Source organism: Urocitellus parryii, chromosome 5, assembly GCF_045843805.1.
Source record: "Urocitellus parryii isolate mUroPar1 chromosome 5, mUroPar1.hap1, whole genome shotgun sequence".
Taxonomy (NCBI): Eukaryota; Metazoa; Chordata; class Mammalia; order Rodentia; family Sciuridae; genus Urocitellus; species Urocitellus parryii.
The window spans coordinates 119,896,722-119,919,538 of record NC_135535.1 but is presented as its reverse complement, the minus strand read 5'-3'; the positions used below and the strand labels follow the sequence as shown (position 1 = coordinate 119,919,538).

The 22,817-nt window shown below is 37.8% G+C and overlaps 1 protein-coding gene across 8 annotated transcripts in view; it reads right to left on the bottom strand.

Annotated features, from left to right (window-relative positions):
- Bcl2l13 (BCL2 like 13) overlaps positions 1 to 22,817 on the bottom strand; it is a 78,740-nt gene that overhangs the window by 48,747 nt on the left and 7,176 nt on the right. For 5 of the 8 annotated variants that reach the window (XM_077798227.1, XM_077798225.1, XM_077798224.1 and 2 more), the window contains exons 2-3: positions 18,271 to 18,309; positions 17,845 to 18,012 (exon numbers count right to left, since the gene is read on the bottom strand). In XM_077798227.1, the coding sequence (XP_077654353.1) occupies positions 17,845 to 18,012; positions 18,271 to 18,277 (175 nt within the window). In that variant the 5' untranslated portion in view covers positions 18,278 to 18,309. Of the gene's footprint in view, positions 1 to 17,844; positions 18,013 to 18,160; positions 18,218 to 18,270; positions 18,310 to 22,340; positions 22,362 to 22,817 lie in introns of those variants that run through there. The other 3 variants (XM_077798223.1, XM_077798222.1, XM_077798221.1) reach the window with 3 other exon arrangements.

The following is a 22,817-nucleotide window of genomic DNA, read 5'->3' as shown; positions in this document are numbered from 1 at the left end:
TAGAGCGCTCTCCTAGCACATGTGAGGCACTGGGTTCAATCCTCAGCACCACATAAAAAAAATTTAATAAAGGTATTGTGTTCAACTACAACTAAAAAATAAAAGACATTTAAAAATAATAAAAAATAAATGAACTGAGCATGGTGGCACACGACTATAATCCCAGCAGCTCAGGAGATTGGCAAGAGGATCACAAGTTCAAAGCAGCCTCAGCAATGATGAGGCATAAGCAACTCAGTGAGACCCTGTCTCTACAAAAAATACAAAATAGGCCTGGGGATATGGCACAGTGATCGAGTGCTCCTGAGTTCAAAAAATGAATAAATAAATAAATAAATGAATAAATAAGCTATCACAGCTGGGCCCAGTAGCCCATGCCTGTAATGCCAGCGGTTCAGGAGGCCGAGGCAGGAGTATCATGAGTTCAAAGCCAGCCTCAGCAATTTAGCGAGGCCCAAAGTAACTTAGCAAGACTCTGACTCAAAATAAAATATAGAAAGGACTGGAGATGTGGCTCAATGGTTAAATGCCTCTAGGTTCAATTTCTGGTCCAAAAGAAAAAAAAATTAAAATAAAGAGAACAGGGGTATAGTTTAGTGATAAAGTGTTTGCCTAGTATGTACAGAGCCCTGGGTTCAATTCCTGGGTTAAGTATATCTCTCCATCTCTCTCTCTCTCTCTCTCTCTCTCTCTCTCTCTCTCTCTCACACACACACACACACACACACACACACAAAATTCATACTAAGTACCACAGAATCAAGGAGCTTCATGTTAATATATGCAAACTTTTTTTTTTAAAAGAGAGAGTGAGAGAGTGAGAGAGAGAGAATTTTTGTAATATTTACTTTTTAGTTATTGGCGGACACAACATCTTTGTTTTGTATGTGGTGCTGAGGATCGAACCCGGGCCGCACGCATGCCAGGCGAGCGCACTACCGCTTGAGCCACATCCCCAACCCTAATATATGCAAATTTGATTATAACAAAACTTATTATTTGACAAAAAATATGCAAACCAGAAGTATTTTTACTAATCAGAATATGTAACCTAGAATAAGGTTTACTGTATTCAACACAAACTAGCATATATAGAAAACTTAACTAGTTGTGATTAAGTGTGTAAGAGTTAACTATTTATGGAAAATCTGTACCCAATACATGACTCATTTAGGAAATAATGAAGGATATGTAATATGACAGAGATTCTTTATTTTGTTTTTGGAGGCGGGTACCAGGGATTGAACTCAGGGGTATTCAACCACTGAGCCAAATCCCAAGCCCTATTTTGTATTTTATTTAGAGACAGGGTCTCACTGAGTTGCTTAATGCCTCACTTTTGCTGAGGCTGGCCTTGAACTTGTCATCCTCCTGCCTCAGCCTCCTGAGCTGCTGGCATTACAGGCATGTGCCACCACACCTGGCTCATATGACAGAGATTCTGAGTCATGAATAGCACCACCTCACTCGGCCATTTGTCACACTCACTGTATAATGAACTTGAAACCAAACCCTACCCACATTACGGTCAATGAGCTCTATAGCAGATCCTATTTATAAAAGCAAGGCAAGTGAGTTCTACCTTATATTTCAGAGAACAAACAAGATAGCAAAGACAGCAATAAGAAACCAATATCTCCCATTAAGAAGTTAGCCTACGAATGTGCATGTGTGTGTGTGTGTGTGTGTGTGTGTGTATTACTTTGCATTTGGGCTTACAAGGAAAGCAATATGAAGAATAACCACAAGATTTTAAAATCACCTTCATTTGGGTAGAAAAAAAAATTATGCACCAGCAGGAAAAAAGGTAATAAAATACAGGTTCATTGACAGATTGAAAAAGACTAATTTTTGTGGAGCATGGAGTCTCTTACAAATGAGAAATAACATAAATAACAACTAACATAGGTGAAGAAGGGCGACCAACTTGTCTATGTTTGCTAAGGATTCTCCAATTTTTCTTAATCCTGGACAAACTGGACATTTATTGACCCTATTATGTGTATGGGTGCTACAGTCTGAAAGTATCTTTTCCAAAATTCATGTTAAACCTTAAACCCCAATGCAATAGATTTAAGAAATACAGACTTTGGGCAGCAATTAGGCCTAAAATGAGGGTCATTAAAAGGTCCATTTCTCCTGTATCTCTAACCTGGGAGACTACTCCACATAGTCACTCAGAAACCCAGCCTGATGATGGTTCTGCCACATGAACTACATCATTAGGAACATATGTTACCTCTCACATATCACAATATGTTACCTCTCACATATCACAAGATAAGGGGAAAAGAAGAGGAAAAGGCATACTGGCTCTTAAGTGTCAGAGCCTAGAAGTGACACAAATCATTTCTACTCTTATTACATTGGTAGGACTAGTCATGTGACCCTGACTAAACATAATTTCTTATGGGCCCAGAAAGGAGAGAATTAAACTTGAATAAGCATTAGTCATTACTATCACAGGTGTTTACCAATCTAGAACAGCTCAGCTTCAGTGGAAAAAAAAAAAAACAGCAATAAGCACAGCTTATTTAAAAAACAATTCAGTAAAACATGTAAAACACAAAAGAAAATTGGATCATATAATGGAAACCAAGGAAACTTTTAAAAAGCAGCCTTAGGAGAAAGGGAGCAACTGTGGCTTCTTGATGAGACAGGCAATATTAAGAAATCCAATCTGATGGAGAAGATATAAATTAAATATAAAAATCAGAAAACATGGCAATCATTTAATTTTGAGGCATTTCCCACAAGAATGATGGGAGAACCATAACAAAATTGGGACAGTTGGTAAGAATTGCCAAAGAAAGAGGATGTGTTAGTCAACTTTTCTTCTCTATGACCAAAATACATGATAAGAACAACTTTGAGAAAGAAAAGTTTATTTTGGGTTCACAGTTTCAGAGATCTCAGTCCATGGTCAGTCAACTCCATTGTTCTAGGTCTGAGGTGAGGCAGCACATCATGGCAGAAGGGCCCAGTGGAGGAAAGCTGCTTAGCTCATGGCAGCCATAGAGCAAAAAGAGGAGGTGGAAGTGGGGTAGTGTGCAGCAGAAATCAGGGACAAGATATAGTCAAAGGGTATGCCCCCAATCACCTACTTCTTCCAGCCATGTTCCACCTGCCTACAATTACCATCCAGTAGTCCACTCAAATTATTAATCTACCAAATGGATTAATCCACTGATGAGGTGATTGCTCTCATAATCTATCTTTTGGAGGATATGTGTACTGGGGATTGAATTCAAGGGCACTTAACCATTGAGCCACTTCCCCAAACCCAATCCTTTTAACAAAAAAAAACTTCTTAAATTTGTTTTTAGTTGTAGGTGGACACAATAACTTTATTTATTTATTTGAGGATCAAACCCAATACCTCATCCATACTAAGCAATTGCTCTACCACTGAGCCAAGACCTTCAAACATTTTTTTATTGTTTTTTGAGACAGGGTCTTGCTGAGTTGCTTAAGGCCTTTCTAAGTTGCTCAGAACTCACAATCCTCCCAAGCTGCTGAGATTTCACAATCTATTGACTTTACCCTATGAACATTCCTGCATTGCACTGAGGATGATTCTTGCAAACAATGAGCTTTTCTTGGGGACATTTCTAGATCCAAACCATAACAGAGGGCATGAAGAAGACATAAGCACTAAAGGATGGCTCCTATTTTAAGCCTGAATAACTAGAGGTATCATTAACAAATTACTATAAAAATAGGAGCTAAAGCCAGATGCAGTGGCACACACATCTATAAACCCATCTACTAAGGCTGAGGCAGGAGGATCTCAAGCTAGGAGCCACACACGGTTTTTAAAATATAAATAAAAATTACATAATTTTAAATTTCCATGTAGCACTCTTCACATTTCAAACATTACTGAATACTGCATTACAAAACAGTACAAATGTCAAACATTATCATCATTGTGAAAAATCATTGATTTTTCTAGGCCACTTAGGCTACAAATAGTCAGAGGAAGGTTTTAGAAAGATAAATAAAACTGGACACTAGGAAAGTAAAGCTTAAGAAGTCTCCAATCATTAAAGGACTGTTTTCATGCTCTGAAGAAGGCTGATGACTACATTGTACCAGCAGATATTGGTGAACACCCTAAATATCCTTCAGTAGGGAAATTAAATAAACTGTCATATTTCCATAAGTAATAAGTGGTGCTATTTCCATACAATGAAATTCATGTCAACATTACAAACAATGTAGATATGAACACATTTTCAAATATATTAATTTTTTAAATGTTGCAAATAGCATTTATCTCATTTTTATAAGGCACAAATTTAGATTTATATATAAAAAATTCAAAACAATTATGAAAATGTTAACATTTCAAAATATCAGTGACAAAATATTATAAGATTTTCTTTCCTTTCTTTTTACTCCTAAAAAATACCTTCCAGCAGGGTGTGTTGGTGCAGGCCTGTAATCCCAATGGCTCTTCAGGCTGATGCAGGAGGATCTCAAGCTCAAAGCTAGCTTCAGCAAAAGCAAGGCATTAGGCAATTCAGTGAGACCCTGTTACTCTAAATAAAATACAAAATAGGGCTAGAAATGTGGCTCAGTGGTCCAGGGCCCCTGAGTTCAATCTCCCAAAAACAAACAAACAAATACTTTCAAATATTACATGTGTAACAAAAAAGTTTTAATTAAAAAAAAAAAGACTGATAAATAGGAATGATAAGAAGACCAATCTGGGCTTACTATTAAAGAAACAGCATTTGGTTTTGTGTAAAAATAAATGAGCTCATTAAAAATAATGTGAAATAAAGTGTTCCTTACACTGATATATCAGGGATCAGCAAACTATAATGGTTAGGCTCAAACTGGCCTATTTGATGTTTTTGTGCAGTCCATCAGCTAAGAATGGTTGTAGCGTATCTAATGGTTGAAAAACAAATAAAAAATCATGTTTCCTAACATAAAAAAATTACAGGATGGCAAAGGCATAACTAACTCAGTGGTAGAATGCTTGCCCTGGGTTCAGTCCAAAAGCCACCAAAGAAAACTAAACAAAACAAAAACAAAAAACAGGAAATTGAGAGACTGAAATAAAATCTAATAGGAACACAGTCATGCTTATTCATTCATGTGTTGCCTATGGCTATTTTTGTGCTAGCAGAGTTGAACAGCTGCAACACAGACAGTACATGGTGCTTTCATAGCTTCATACTGCTGCTTAGCACACCACAAATTAAAGTGACAGTGTTTCAGTTGTCATGCAGACTACCATACCAAAACTTTTCCATTTATTTCACCCGTGCACACCATTATATCAAGAAAAGAAAAGAGAAAAATGGACTTTAAATTCTTGCCTTTAAGGCACAGTAGAATGTAGATTATTCTGTTGTCAGATTAAATGGCAAAATAAACATCATACATTGATATTACCAGAAAATAAGCACTCATCAAAATATTCCTAATTCATAGGATATCAATAATCATAAAACTCACAGGAAATAAACAATCATAAAAATTAGAATATTTAAAATAAATTGCTGATATCAGTGTGTCAAAGCAGTGAATCTTCATTTAAAAAAAGGGCGGAGGCTGTAGCTGTAGCTCAGTGGTAGAGCATTTGCCTCGCACGTGTGAGGCACTTCGTTCAATATTCAGCACCACATAAAAATAAATTAAAAAAGATATTGTGTCCATCTACAACTAAAAAATATTTAGAAAAAAGAGGGGGGGATAAGATCAAAACCAAAGTTAAATTTCAAAGTGGCTCAGTTGCTAGTTATGCAAGAAAAACTATTTACTGATGTTGAGTTAATTACATCATATTAGATTCCCTTGTGCCACAACAGAATTAAACTAGATATCAGTAACAGGAAGATTGCTGGAAAACGAATTCCCCCAAATACTTGGATATTAATCAACCCACTTCTGAGCAACACAGAGGCCAAAAGAAAATCTCAAGTAAAAAGTATTTTTATCTGAATGAAAACAAAAACAGTTTATCAAAATTTGTGGGATGCAGTACAGGCAAAACATAAAGGGAAATATGTAATATTAACTACATATATCAGAGAAGAAGAAAGATCTAAAATCAGTTATCTAGGTTTCCACCTTAGGATATTAAAAAAAGAAGAACAAATTAAACCCAACATGAGCAGAAGAAAAAAATAAGAATCAGAGAAAGAATCATTAAATTGTGATAGAAAGTCAGCACAGAAAAATCAACTGAAACAAAACCTGGTTCATTGAAAATATAATAAAAAAAGAAAGGGAGACTGGGGTTGTAGTTCAGTGGTAGAGCATTAGCCTTGCATGTGTGAGGTCCTGGGCTTGATGTTCAGCACCACATAAAATTAAATACAATAAAAATATTGTGTCCATGTACAACTAAAAAAAAATTTTTTTATAAAAAGAAAGGGGATGTCACAACAAATCACATTAATTTAAAAAGGAGGAACAACTGTATGCCCACAAATTTTATAATCTAAATGAAACAGATCCATTTCCTTGAAGAACACAATCTACCACAACATACAAAGAAACTGACAATCTAAATAGACCTGTATTTATTAAAGAAATGGAATCACTAGTTAATAACCTTCCAAAACGGAAAGCACTTGGCCCAGATAGGTTTACCAGTAAGTTCTACCAAACATTTATAGAAGAAATTACACTATTCTCTACAATCTCTTTCAGAAGGCAGAAGCAGAAGAAATATGTCCTAATTTGTTTTATGAAGCCAGCATTACCCAAATACCAAAAACCAAAAGCTGTACAAAATAAAGCTCTAGACCAATATTTTTCATGAACTCAAGATGTAAAAAATCCTCAACAAAAGTTTAGGAAATTCAGTCCAATTATGTATAAAAAAGAATCATAAAGTGAAATTTATTCCAGGTATACAAGGCCGGTTCAATATTCAAAAATTAATTAATTAATATAATCCACGCACCAACAGGCTAAAAGAAAAATCACATCAGAGTCAGATTACTCCTATAATACCAGTGACTTGAGAGGCTGAGACAAGGGGATTACAACCTAAAGTCCAGCTTTGGCAACTTAGACCCTCAGCAACTTAGTGAGACTTTGTTTCAAAATAAAAAAATAAAAAGGGCTGGGGATATAGCTCAGTGGTACAGTGTTCCTGAGTTCAATCCCCAATATGAAAGTACACATACATACACACACACAGACAACCATATCAACATAAGCAGTAAAAATTATCAGTTTACTATCAGTAAACTAGGAAAACAGAAACTTTTTCAACTTGATAAAGAATATCTACAAAAACCCTACAGCTAATATGACCTTAATTGCAAATACATTCATGGCTGTGGTGGATTCAAGGGTGGGTAGAGGGTGGGGAATCAGAAAGAAGGAGCATGTTGCCTCATATTTTTACATATTAAAATTTTTATATAATAAAAATAACCTGAGGGGCTTGGGTTGTGGCTCAGTGGTAGAGCACTCACCTAGCACATGCAAGGCCCTGGGTTCAATCCTCAGCACCACATAAAAATAAAATAAATGTATTGTGTCCATCTACTATAAAAAATATTTTTAAAAAACTGAATGGGGGAGAGGGGCGTACTTAATGGTGAGAAAATAGAAGCTTTCTTACTAAGATCAGGAATGAGGTAAAAACGTTCCATCTTCCCACTCCTTTTCAACATCATACTGAAGTTTTAGTGAATGAAATAAGATGTAAAAAGGAAATAAAAGCATAAAGATTGGGAAGAAAAAAATAAAACTCTTTTTGTTCACAGATTACATATCTGCCTATACTGAAAATCTAAAGAACTGACAAAAACAAAAAAATAAGTCAAAACAACGAAAACTCCTGGAACTAATAAGTGATTATAGCAAAGTTGCAGGATACAACATTAATACATTAAAGTTAAATGCTTTCATATATTCAAAAATAAACCAGTGAAATTTGAAATTAAAAATCAGAACACTAGGGGCTGCGACTGTAGCTCAGTGGTAAAGTCTTACCTCGAATGTGTGAGGCATTGGGTTCGATCCTCAGCACCATATAAAAATAAAGATACTGTGTGTTCATCTACAACTAAATAATATTTAAATCATATTTTTTAAAAAACAGAACACTATTTACATCAGCACACCCCAAAATAAATATACCAGCATAAATTCAACAAAATAAGGTTTATAAGAGAAAACCTACAAAACTCTGATGAAAACAAGTCAAAGATGAACTAAGTAAATGGAGAGAGAGTTCATGTTCATGGATAAGAAGACACAATATTGTTATGGTTTGGATCTGAAACGTGTCCCAAAGGCTCATGTATTGAAGGCTTGGTCCCTAAAGCAATAATATTCAGAGGTGAGGCTTTTGGGCGGAGTTTGATCATGAAGGCTCAAACCTCATGAGTGGATTAATCCACTGATGAATTAATAATTTGATGGCATTACTGGGAGGTGGTGGAAACAGTAGGAGGTGGGGCCTGAAGAAAGTGGGTCACTGGAATACACTGGAAGGGTTAATCTTATTCCCAGCCCCTTCTTCTCTTTCTGCTTTCCCCCTGCCATGAGGTGAGTAGCTTTGCTGTGCTGTACCCTTCTGCCATGTTGTACTATTTCGCCACAGACCTAGAAGCATTAAGGAAAGCACACCTTGGACTGAAACCCCTGGAACCATGAGCCAAAATAAATCTTTCCTCCTCTAAGTTGATTTTATCAGGTATTCTGTCCCCTACACCTCTGTTAAAAATTTACTGACACAAAGGCCAAGGCTTTAGTTCTTCTCAATTTGCTTTTTTTTTTTTTTTTTTTTTTTTTTGTTTTTTTTTTTATTTTAGTTTTCAGTGGACACAACATCTTTGTTGGTATGTGGTGCTGGGGATCGAACCCGGGCCGCACGCATGCCAGGCGAGCGCGCTACCGCTTGAGCCACATCCCCAGCCCCAGTTCTTCTCAATTTGATCTATAAATTAAATACAATCAAAATCAAAATTCCAGCAGGTTATTTTGTAGATACTGACAAGATGATTCTAAAGTGTACATAGAAAGGTAAACAAATCCAGAATATTCAACACAATTTTGAAGAACAAGCACAAAGTTAGAGAAGAAGACTGATACTACCAGACTTCAAGCCTTGCTATAAAGCTACAGTATTAAGACAGGGTGGTACTGGTGAAATAATAGGTAAATATATCAATGGAACAGAATACAGAGTCCAGAAACAGACCCATATAAATATGGGCAATGAGGCTGGAGATATACTGTAAAGCACTTGCCTTGCAAGTGTGATGCCCTAGCACTGCAATCAATCAATCAATCAATCAAGTCAACTGATCTTTTGACTAAATAGCAATAGAGAAAAGAGTCTTAACAGGTGGTATTAGAACAACTAGAAATCCACATGTAAAGAAAGGAATCTAGGGCTGGGGATGTGGCTCAAGCGGTAGCGCGCTCGCCTGGCATGTGTGCGGCCCGGGTTCGATCCTCTGCACCACATACAAACAAAGATGTTGTGTCCATCGAAAACTAACTAACTAACTAACTAAATAAATAAAAGGAATCTAGACAAAGACCTTATATCTTTCACAAAAATTAACTCAAAGAGCTGGGTGTGGTGGTGCACGCCTATAATCCCAGCAACTCAGGAAGCTGAGGCAGAAGGATCACAAGTTCAACTATAGCATCAGCAACTTTGCAAGGCCCTAAGCAACTTAGTGATACCCTGTCTCAAAAAAAAAAAAAAAAAAAAAAAAAAGGCTGGGGGATGAGACTCAGTTGTAAGGCATCCTTAGGTTAAATCCTCAGAACCAAAACAAACAAAAATTAACTCAGAATGGATCCCAGACTCAAATAATAATGTAAAACTTCTATATAAAACTCCTAGAGGGCTGGGGATGTGGCTCAAGCGGTAGCGCGCTCGCCTGGCATGCGTGCGGCCCGGGTTCGATCCTCAGCACCACATACCAACAAAGATGTTGTGTCCGCCGAGAACTAAAATAAATAAATAAATAAATAAATTCTCTCTCTCTCTCTCTCTCTCTCTCTCTCTCTCTCTCTCTCTCCCCCCCCTCTCTTAAAAAAAAAAAAAAAAAAAAAAACTCCTAGAAAATAATATAGGAGAAAATAAGATGACCAAGGGCTTGATGATGAGTTTTTAGATACAAAACAAAAACATGACACTTGAAGGGAAGATCTGATACGCTGAATTTCATTAAAATTACATTTTCTACTCTGTGAAAGACACTGTCAAAACAATGAAAAGCTAGCCAGAGACAGGGAAAAAAAAATTTGCAACAGACATATCTCATCAAAAATATACAAAGAACTCTCAAAACTCAATAATAAAAACCCAATTTAAAACTGAGCAAAAGAGTTTAATTTTTGTGAAGAATGTAAAGTCACCAAAGATACACAGATGGCAAATAACATAAGAAAAGATACTTCATATCATGTGTCATTGGGAAAATGCAAATCAAATAATGATATACCACTGCATGCCTATTAAAATGATCAAAATTCAGAATATTAGCTGGGCACAGTGGTGCCCACTTGTAAGCTCAACCTACTCAAGAGGCTGAAGCAGGAGGATGGTAAGTTTGAGGCCAGTCTGGGCAACTTCATGAGACTCTGTCTCAATAAAAAGAACTGGAAATGTAGCTCAGTGATATAGCGCACGCATGAGGCCCTGTGTTCAATCCTTAGTACAGTGAAGAAGAAAAAATAAAAATTGGAATAATGACATAATCAAGTGTTGATTAACTAGGTCAGAATACAAAATATTCTTGGTTTCTTACAAAACTAATCATACCCTTACCATATGATCCAGCAAGTTTAAAACTTTGTATATAACCAAAGAAGTTGAAAACTTACACCTACACAAAAATCTGCACATAGCTGTAGCTTTATTCGTAAGCTAAAATCTAGAAACAACCAAGGTGTCCTTTAGCAGATGACTCTGGATGATAATGATGTGTAAATGTAGGTTCATTAACTGTAACAAATGAAGAACTCTGGAGGAAGATGTTGATAAAAGAGGAGGCTATGTGTGTGTGAGTGCAAAGAATATTGGGAAATAATTCAATTTTGCTACAAACTTAAAACTGTTCTAAAAAAATAAAGTCTATTAAGTAAATAACTGAATGTTTAAGATTACTACTCTTCTGGAGATACTAGTTGCTCAATGTATTGAGGATAGTGGGAACAAAATCAATCACCAACTGAAATACAAAGCAAACAACAATCGCATGGTTTTCCTTGGTTCTCGATGTACTGAAAAGTATGTACTTGCTCCTTAGCTGTTGTTTCTTCAAGAAGACAAAGCCAAAATCGAAGTGACTGAAGAATGGGCATAGTCAGTATAGAATAATTACAGGTGAAAATATTTTCAAAGAAATTGGGGAGACACTAATTCACTACAAATTGGAAAGATGGATGATAGCAAAAATATGTGTGGAATAGAGGAAGTCTTATTATTAACTGGTCAAATTTATTAATATTGTGAAAATGTAAGGTTTAAAACTATGTTTATTCTTTGTATTCAGTAGGTATAATGTGGAAAACATTAATTTTTTTTTTGTATCAGTGATTGAACCCAGGGGCATTTAACTACTGAACCACATCTCCAGCCCTTTTAATATTTTATTTAGAGACAGGATCTCGCTAAGTTGCTCAGGGCCTTGCTAAATTGCTGAGGCTGGCTCTGAACTGTTGATCCTCCTGCCCTAGCCTCCCAAGCTGCTGGGATTACAGGTGTGAGCCACCATGCCCAGCCCATTAGTGATTTTTAACAGTGAACTTCACGGGTTCGTACAGGTTTCAGAAATAGAAGTTGGATATCCTGACTTCTACATTCCACCACTCGGAAGTTCAACATTTTACTACAACTTTTTTTAAGTGTTTTTTTTTGTGTATGTGTGTGCCAATGATTGAACCCAGGGGTTTTTGAGGCTGGGGATCAAACCAGGGCCTCACATATGCTAAGCATGCTCTCTACCACTAAGCTACACCCTTATTCCCTACTGAAATTTTTGAGCTAAAAAGTGAGGATGAAATTTTTCTGAATAGGAAGAACCACCCTCAACTACTATTATCAAACAATACCTCTGGAAATTAACTCCATGTAGGCTTGAAAATACTGTTGATGAACACAATCTAAAATTACAAAGCCTATTATCTGCCAACTCTCCCCAGGATAATATTCCTAAGAATCAATCAATGACATACATCTTGGACTGTGTCCTCTTTGTTGGTCCTCAGGTTAAAAAGAAAGAAGTCATACTCAAGGATATACTGACTCCTGGCTCATATTGTAGTGCCAGTACTGTTCCCTGATATTTAAGTTCATATCCCACAGATGACAGTCATGAAGCCATCCTTACAATCAATGAGATGGCACTAGCCCTAGAAGATACACAGATAAGTCTGACTGCTCTCCTTTCATGGATAGTAATAGATAATAGACTGCCCTCTAATTACAACCTGGCTGAAGAGGGAGAAATATGTATGATTTCCAATATATCCTACTGAGTTTGGATTAATACTACTGATCCAGAGAAATAATTTATACATGCTAAGGAAAAGAAGCATAGTGGTTCATTCTTTCTTCTACGTCTTCATCATCTTTCTTTGGTACTGGGAACTGAACTTGGGATGCTTCACAACTGAACTACATTCCCAGCCCTTTTTTTTTTTTTTAATTCTGAAACAGGATCTCACTAAGTTAGTTGCTTAGGGCCCAAGTTCCTGAGGCTGGCCTTGAACTTGTGATCCTCCTCCTGCCTCAGCCTCCCAAATTGCTGGGATTACATGCGTGTGCTACCATGCTATTAGTGCTTTTCTTAAATAAGACCTACTACTTACTCACTTGGCTGAATTTGGATATTTCAAAGGGATGGCTGACAGCAATGCTGCACAATAGCCCACATCCTGCAATGGGAATCTGTTGATAATAACCCGAATGAACTTAATGGTTTTCTGTGAACTTCACTGCATCTAATCTTTAAGGATTGATTGTTTGGGGAGGTAGAAAACATGAAACTCAAGCATACCTGCCTGTCCTTGCTAAGTGCAATGGATTGAATGTTTGTGTCCTCCCAAAATTCACATGTGGAAACCTAATCCCCAATGTGATAGTACTGGAAGGTAGAGCCTCTGGGAAGTGAATAGTACATGACCTCAGAGCCCTCTTTAATGGGTTTACTGCCCTTATAAAAGAGGCCACAGAGAGTTGCTTTTCCCTTTTACCATGTGAAGTTATGGCAAAAAAAGATAAAGGCAGCTGCCTATAAGCCAGGAAGCAGGTCCTCACTCAGACACCAAATGTGCCAACACCTAGATCTTAGACTTTCCTGCCTCCAGAACTGTGAGAAATAAACCTCTGTTATCTATTAGCCATACTGTCTATGGTTATAGTAGACTGAGTGGACTAAATCAGAACTGGTACCAAGCTGGGCACAGTGGCACACACCTGTAATTCCATCGGCTTGGAAGGCTGAGGCAGGAGGAATGTGAGTTCAGTCAGCCTCAGCAATTTAGTGAGGCCCTAAGCAACTTAATGAGACCCTGTCTCATAATAAAAAAAATAAATAAAATAAAATAAAAAGGATTGGGGATGTAGCTCAATGGTAAATTCTCCCAAGGTTAAACCCCAGTACCCTCCCCACTCCCGCTCTGCCATGGATATTTGGCTGAGGAGAAACTATCTAAAGGAGCAGGCTGGTTCCTCTTAACTGTTTATAGTAAAATGCAAGGAAGAGAAATGATTTAAAAAGATGGAACTGTAGCATTTGCTTTGGCAGCATATACACTAAAATTGGAACAATAGATAGTATTATTCATCAAGGGGAAGCAGAATGTAAAGAGAAATTTGTCACAAATTCGGCCTATCCATATTGAAGAAAAATGAGAAAGTTTGTTTGGAAAGAACATTAAGGTTGGGGCTGGGGTTGGGGCTCAGCGGTAGAGCACTTGCTTATTAGCATATGCGAGGCGCTGGGTTCAATCCTCAGCACCACATAAAAATAAATAAAATATTGTATCCAACTACATCTAAAAAAAAATACACACACACACACACATATATATTTTAAAAAAGAACATTAAGGGGCTGGGGATGTGGCTCAAGTGGTAGCGCGCTTGCCTAGCATGCGCGTGTCGCTGGATTCGATCCTCGGCACCACATACAAACAAAGATGCTGTGCAGCCGAAAACTAAAAAATAAATATTAAAAATTCTCTCTCTGTCTCTTTCTAAAGAAAAAAAAAAAAAAAGAACATTAAGGTTGTGGCCAGAAACCATATCATAAGGAGACTAATATGCATGAACCATCTCATAATAAAAAAAAATAAAAAGGATTATTGGGTACTATTTTCCAAGAAAAGGGAAAAATAACTCCAAAGGCAATTCAGAAATCATTAGGGTTACCCTTTTTCATCACAACCCCAGGGCTCTGGGGATAGAGCAGTTTTCCAAAGAGGGGCCTATGGGACCTCATCCTGCTCAGTGCTCCTTATTTTGCAGTCATCCTGGGTGCAGTTCCAGCAAGCCTTGCTGTAGCACTTAGCAAATCTATACAGGTGTGGTTGCTTCTACATAGATTTCAAAGGACAGAGCCTCTCAGCAGAATTGTGTGCTCAGGAACCAAGCCTATGGGCCCTAAGCAGAGGAAAGAGACACACAGCCACCACTAGGACAGGATCACCCAAAGCCATAAGCATTAGGGCCACTGGAGGCCCTGGGAGCCTGGCAAAATTTCAGGAGCAGGACCTACCATCCCAGTGGGTCAGGAAAATGGAACCTCTGTCCTAGTTGGTTAGAAAGCTAAGACCCCAGCTAAACTGTGTCCAAAAGGCATGACTTGTGCCCCAGCAGACTTGTAGAGTATCAAGAGTATTATTCTCAAGCATTAGGAATACTAATGGAATATAACTGGTTGGATCTTGAGTTTCAAATTCTAATGGAATTTGACCTGTTGAGTTTTAAGCTTGCTTGGGGACTTATCACTCCTTTCTTCCTCCTTTTGGAATGGGAATGCCTATCCTGTGTCTGTCAGACTGTTATATTCAGAAGCACATAACTCATTTGATTTCTTAGGTTCAAAATTGAAGAGAAATTTGTCACAAGATGACCTACACCTTGAGTTTCACTTATGTCTGAATTATTTAGATGAGGCACTGAATTTGGACTTTTAAGTTGATGCTGAAATGAGTTAAAATTGTGGAGAATACTGGGATGAAATGAATATATTCTGTATGCAAGGACATGAATTTAGAGGGCCAGAGGCAGAATACATAACTTATCTTGGTCTAATCCACTGAGTCTTGATATATAATTTTGGCAATTGTGAAATTATAGAAGGCTAAGCTATTAAACCACATGCTTAGGGCTGGGGTTGTGGCTCAGCGGTAGAGTGCTCACCTAGCACGTGTGAGGCCCTGGATTCAATCCCCAGCACTACATAAAAATAAATAAAATAAAGGTATTGTGTCCAACTACAACTAAAAAACGAAAAAAAAATGCTTCAAAAAATTTATTCCCAGAATCTTTACTATCAAATCAAACACAGTTATAACCAGAGACATAGCCAAGCGCAGTGGTGCATGCCTGTAATCCCAGTGGCTCGGGAGGCTGAGGCAGGAGGATCGTGAGTTCAAAGTCAGCCTCAGCAAAAGCGAGGTGCTAATCAACTCAGTGAGACCCTGTCTGTAAATAAATACAAAATAGGGCTGGGGATGTGGCTCAGTGGTAAAGTTCCCCCCACAAAAAAAAATTACAACCAGAGGCATGCTAACTGTTTATGCATTACCACCTTCGTATGAATCTAACTTTGAAGATGCCTATTGGGTCTAAATGCATGTTAGAAAAATGAGATCCAATATTTTCAAAGTTTTTTTTAAATTTATTTTTTAGTTGTAGTTGGGTACAATACCTTTATTTCACTTATTTATTTTCATGTGGTGCTGAGGATCGAACCCAGGGTCTCACATGTGTGAGGCAAGTGCTCTACCACTGAGCCAAAACCCCAGCACCACAAGTTGTTTTTTGTTTTTTGTTTTTTTTAATTTTTTTAGTTGTAGTGGACACAATACCTTTATTTTATTTATTTATCTTCATGTAGTGCTGAGGGTCAAACCCAGTGCCTCACATATGCTAGGCAAGCACTCTGCCACTGAGTTACAACCCCTGCCCTTCCCAAGTTTTATCTAAGTTTGTTTGGTTTTTTCCTTACATGCAGAAAATAGTCTTTATTTTGCCCTTGGAGTTAACTGTTACCTAGACTGGATACATTAAACTACTTCAAAATAACTTTATTTAAAAACTATGAAGATATTGCACTCTACTGTTTAGATTACAGTTTTGTTGGCATGAATATGCTGCCCTTTTTTTCTTTCTGGAAGATTTTTCGACTTAATATTTAGTGGTTAGCAGACTTTTCTTCCTTTGATTATAAAAAAAAAAAAAAATTGGGGGGGAGGCACTGGGGATCAAACCCAGGGCTTTACATATTCTAAGCAAGCACTCTGCTGCTGAGCTACATCCCTAGGCCCCTAAAATTATTTATTTTCAGACAGGGTCTCATGAAGTTTCCTAGACTGGCCTTGAATTTGTGATCCTCCTATTGGAGCCTTTTTTTTAAGTAGGGATTATAGGTGTATTCTACCATGCCCAGCATATTTTTTAAATCCTTAAGAGGAAAACAAAGCAATATGTAGTTAAAGTCTCTTAACTGATTTCTACTAAGTGATATGCTGAATTAATTGACCCATTATAGTTTTTCTGTAAACAGATTGGATTTTCTATCTTAGCCCATTTGTGCTGCTGTAATAGAATACCAGACACTGGTTTTACATGAAGAAAAGAAATATGTTTCTCATAGTTCTAGAGGCTGAGGAAGTCTAAGGTTGAGGGGCCAGCATTTAGTGAGGGCCATCATGCTGCATTATTCCATGGTAAAAGGTTGAAGGGAAGAGAGGGTGAGAAAAGTGGGAGCCAAATGGGCTTTTATAACAAATTCACTCTCCTGATAACCATAGAAAGCAGGCTATGCCCTGCTCTGACTTACTCCATAGTGAATATCACAATCGTTTTCAGGTTGTAATCCTGAGTTATATCATAGTTACTTCATTTTGAGTGTAAGTATGGAGGTAGAATGTCTCTCCACCTCTTTTGTATACAATCATCATTCCCTAGCACAATCATGAGACAAACTAATAAATTAATCATGGTAATAAAAATGAAGTTATTGAATTAAATTAGATATATATGGATGCATGGGCATATCAACACCATGTCAGTAAAACTAGAACCATGAGCTTATCAAATATATCAGACCAACAAAAGAAGCAAACCACTGACCTGAGACCCATTAAAAGAGAAGCCCCCCCCCCCCCCAAGACTGGTCAGTGGCACACTGACCCTGTCATTTGGTAACTCATCATGATTCTTGCCCAGGAAAATTGTCACATCAATGAACCTCCAACACTTTGTCCTCAGGCTTCAGCTCAGCCTGGTTTCTCCTGCCCATGACAATGATGCATGGTCCATTTCAAACTGACACTTTGAGATAGTCACCTACCCAGACCCTGGCCTAAAATAAGTTCTGCAATTTTGAAAATTCTATACTGTGAACAAGTTCTTTGGTTGGTTCATGATATTATCTGACCTCCAGCTGTGACTCTTGCCATTGTATTTGTTTTTTGCCTTTGCTCTTAGTTTAGCCTCCTAAATCCCTGTGGCTACTATAATCCTTTCTGTATTTGCCAAGAGTTATTCTTCATATTGTATCACTTGATCTTATAATCATATGCATAAATAATTTAGCTACAAATATTTCTATATATGAAATCCTTATTGTGATTTAATATAACCACAAAAAGACAAAGATAATACCTTGGGATGAGAGAAGATGTTGCTCTTGATACTTCTCTTGAGGGAGTCCCAAGTAGGTGAGAACAACATACTTTGTTTCATAGTGAAATCCTAGAGGCATGGTAGTTGAGGACGCCATTGGATTGGCCAACAGAGCTCCTAAGAGGTCTACTTGCAGATGTGTAAAACCTAAAAACATAAAAGGGTTTCAGTTTAAAGTTTATTACATGCCAATATGTTTTCTCATTGATTCTGATTACGCAAATATCAAACTAAAAGTTGTCTCAGACATTTCTTTCCAGACATCTTTAAAAACGTAACTGTTTGTAATGCATACCTGTAATCCCAGCTGCTTCGGAGGCCAGCCTGGGTAGCTTAGAGAGACCCTAACTAAAAATAAAAATTTTCAAAAGGGTTAGGGATGTAACTCAGTGGCACTACACTTGCCTGGCATGTATAAGGCCAAGGGTTCCAGTTCCAACGCCACTACAGGAAAAGAAAAAAAAAAAAAAGAAAGAAAGAAAGAAATGAAGTGCTTAATTTACATAAAATGGCATTCTCGGGGCTGGTGATATAGCTAGTTGCTAGAGTGCTTGCCTTGCATGCACAAGGCCCTGAGTTCAATCCCCAGCACCACAGGGAAAAAAAAAAAAAGGCATTCCCCCATCCACCCAGTACTGAGGTTAGTACTAGCAATCCACCTAAGTAACAAATAATCTCTAGATAATCTAGGAAACCCCAACACACACACACACACACACACAAAAAAAATGTTCCTCTTTAAGACTTCTTTTGGGCTGGGGTTGTGGCTCAGTGATAGAGCACTCGCCTAGCAAGTGTGAGGCCCTGGGTTTGACCCTCAGTACCACATAAAAATAAAATAAATAAAATTAATGTGCCTAAATAAAAACAAATGCTAGACAGGCACTCTATTACTGAGCTGCATCCCCAGTCCAGGCCTCCTAAATTTTTTTTTTTTTTTTGTACTGGGGATTGAATTCAGAGACACTTGACCACTGAGCCACATCCCCAGCCCTATTTTGTATTTTATTTAGAACCAGGGTCTCACTGAGTTGCTTAGCGCCTTGCTGTTGCTGAGGCTGGCTTTGAACTCTCAATCCTCCTGCCTCAGCCCCCAGAGCCCCTGGGATTACAAGTGTGCACCTCCTGAATTTTTACGTAGCCCCAAGTCCACAGAGTTACAGACTACATGTACCAGTCTTCTCTGTAGTTTAATGTACTATAAGCCTGAACCAGAGAATGAGAAGTTACAAGTGTAATTGTAGGTCTCTCCTTAAAGACTGAGGATTTTATTCTGTGATTTAGAACCTGAACATGGCAGTGGCCTAGCTTTGATATTCAAATAAGGATACCACTCTAGGGATGAGTAAAGCAACCAGAAACAACTTGGGTCCCTGAATGATCATGTGAACCTGAATCTCTTGGAACACTTACCACTAGGCGTTATGTAAACCATTTTAATCTGAATCACTTCACTAGGCATCCTAATTTGTACCATAATCAATACAATCACAACTCTTACTTTATCATATGGACCTGGCAGCTACCATGTACTTGAATAGTTTCATGCTGGGTGTGGTGCGGGATGCCTACAATTCCAACAACTTGGGAAGCTGAGACAAGAGGATCAAAAGTTTGAGGTCAACCTCAGCAACTCAGTGAGACCCTCAGCAACTTAGTGAGACCTTGTCTCAAAATTAAAAATAAAAAAAGCTGAGGATGTAGCTCTATGGTAAAGGGTCCCTGGGTTCAATCCCCAGTAACAAAAATATAAATCATATTTCACACCAAAAACTATAAACCTCCCTTATCCACAAGTATTACATTCCAAAACTCTCCAGAGATGCCTGAAACCACAGGTAGTACCAAATCCTATATACACTACTTCATTCTTACTGTATGTAAATCTTAGCAATCTCAGTATATGACTGTTTTTCCTTTCCATATTGAAACCTTTTACTTTTCACTTAAATTCATGGCTTCTCTTTGCCAGAATCATTACTCTTGCACTTGGAGCCATTTTTAAGTAAAACAAGGTTAACCTGAATGCAAGCAATGTGATAGGGAGATAATTGGTCTGATAACCAAGAAGGCTAATAAATGACTAGCAGATAGGGCAGTAAATACAAAGTCTGGTCAGATTCTTCTTGGCCTCTCTGTGCAGCATTCCTTCTTCCAGGGTACAGGAAAGAAAAACATTTATCTGTTTATTATAAAGGCTATTACAAAGGATACAGACAAAGAGATGCACTGGTCACAAATGGATAATTAACTTCCTGAGCAGGATAGAGTAGGATGTGTTGAGATTTCATTTGATATTTTTGGACTGCAGCTGACCACAGATTAAGTGGAGCTATCAAAAGCAAAGCTGTATGTAAGAGGGGACAAATGCATCCAGTAAAAGAGGTTCAGTTAATTAGCAATAGGGGAAAATAGGCAATGTTAGCAAATTTAAGGTCTAAGGTAGTTCTCAATTGTAACATACTACTTTCATGTGAAGATTAGTATGCTAGATTTTTAGTTTGTTCTTTATTTATTTTGTGATAGTATTGAATGCCAGGGTTGCTCTACTACTGAGCTACATCCCCAGCCCCCCCACTTTTTTTTAGACAGGGTCTTGCTAAATTGCCTAGTCTACCCTTGCACTTGTGATCCTTCTGTCAGTCTTCTGAGTTGCTAGAATTACAGGTTTGCACAACCAAGCCCAGCAGGACAATAGTTTAAAAAAGGATATTGAATACTCTGTTTGGGAAAAAAAAAAAACAACAACTAAGTATCTTGTTTGTTTTTCCTCTACTTATCTATCAACCAAGACTTCTGACACTAGATATATGGGGGGGTTCCACACACACACAAGCCAGCATTCAATTCTCCAGCAGCAGATACAGCTGAGTGTCCTCTAATCTAATTCAGTTCTGACACAATCTGGAGATAGTATCAGATCCCATAGTTTGAAGACTCAAGTCTTAAAACTGTCGTCCCTCACACTCTCTTCACTTTAGAGGCCAGTCAAAAGGCCTACGTTGTTCCACAGGTGCTTTTGACCAATCGTCTATATAATCAGGGTTCCCACAACCTCCTCCTTGTGTTCAATTAATTTTCTCAAGTGGCTTTCAGAACTCAGGGAAAAATATTCATCTGTTTATTATAAAGGCTATTACAAAGGATACAGACAAAGAAATGCACTGGACAAAGTATGAGAGAATAGGCTCGGAACTTACATTCCTTCTCCAAGTGCCCCCACTTTCCTGGAATCTCCATATGTTCAGCTATCAAGCTGCTCTCAAAACCCTATTCTTTCATGTTTTTATGAAGACTTCATGGCAAGGCATGATTGAACCACAGTTAACTATGCAGAAATGTAATTGGACAAAAAGGTTATGATCTAATGCTTATAGACAGACTGGGTATAGAAACCAGACAAGGTATGTCGGGTCAAATTCTTCTTCACCTCTCTGTGAAGCATTCCTTCTTCCTGGGTACAGGACAAGAATTTTTTTTTTTTAGTTGTAGATGGATACAATACCTTTATTTTACTTATTTTTATACGGTGCTGGGGATTGAACCCAGGGCTTCATGAGTGCTAGGCAGGCACTCAACCACTAAGCCACAACCCCAGCCCAGGACAAGAATCTTCTGGAGGGAGGATGGATCTATCTGTCAAAGGCAGGTCAAATAATTTCTTTATTGTCAGCTCAAAGACAGAAAGGCAAGGAAAAGGAAAAGTTCCTACGATCCTCTTTGGGGAGGAAGTTATGAGCCAGGAATCAAAATAAATGAACAAATATGTAAACATATATGTATATATCACAAATACACAGTTTTATAATTGGAAGAGGAAAATCACCTATTGTTTTCAGATTACAAAATTTAAAAAAGGCAAAATTCGGGCTGGGGATATAGCTCAGTTGATAGAGTGCTTGACTCGCATGCATAGGCCCTAGGTTCAATCCCCAGCACCACAAAAATAAATTATAATAAATAAATTTTTTAAAAAAAGCAAAGTTCACTTAAATCTTCAATCTTCTTTGTAGCAACCATTCTCAGTGCTGGTGCAGAAGAGAATCATGCCCCAACACTAATCCACCAACACCTATAAGAGCCAGGGAAACTGTTATTTATCTCCTTTCAATAAAGGAGAGAAGGGATGCAAAACAGATTGAGAAATACTGGTATAATTTTTAAGGGAAATATTTTTAGAATTCAGGACAAAACTAACATTTAAAGAATGGCCAAATGATGAAAAGCTGGCAGTGAAAACCCCTTAGCACAATACAATAGTCAAAAAGGTAGAACCAGGAATGAGTATGATCACAAAAGTCAGGGAGGCACTTCAATAAGAAGATAGTAAACAAATGTGTCAAATATACAACTTCCGAGAAAATGAAAATGGGAGAGTCACTGGATGTGGACATTTGGTCATCCATGATCTTTGACAGTTTTGTTTGACTGGCAGGAGCAACGATAGAAGGCAGGGACTTGAAAATGGTGCACACCTGTAGTCTCAGCTACTCAGGAGGCTGAGGCAGGAGTATCAGGAATTCGAGACCACCCTGGGCAACTTAGCAAGACAATGTCTAGAAAGAAAGGAATAAAGGAAGAAAATAAGAAAATTAATGTAAAAAATAAAGGCAGGGCCAGGCACAGTGGCGCCTATCTGTAATACTAGCAGTTCCAGGGGCTGAGGCAGGAGGATGGCGAGTTCAAAGCCAGCCTCAGCAAAAGCGAGACGCTAAGCAACTCAGTGAGACCCTATCTCTAAATAAAATTACAAATTTGGGTTGGAGATGTGGCTCAGTGACAGAGTGCCCCTGAGTTCAATCCCCAGTACAAAAATAAATAAATAAATAACAAAAGGCAGGGATTTGAAGAATAAATGGGAAGTGAAGAGGTACATAAAGTAAGTTTTCATCTGTTCTTTCAAAGAATAGCTTGGTTTGAAATGAAGAAAAGAATGGAGACTACAGACAGAC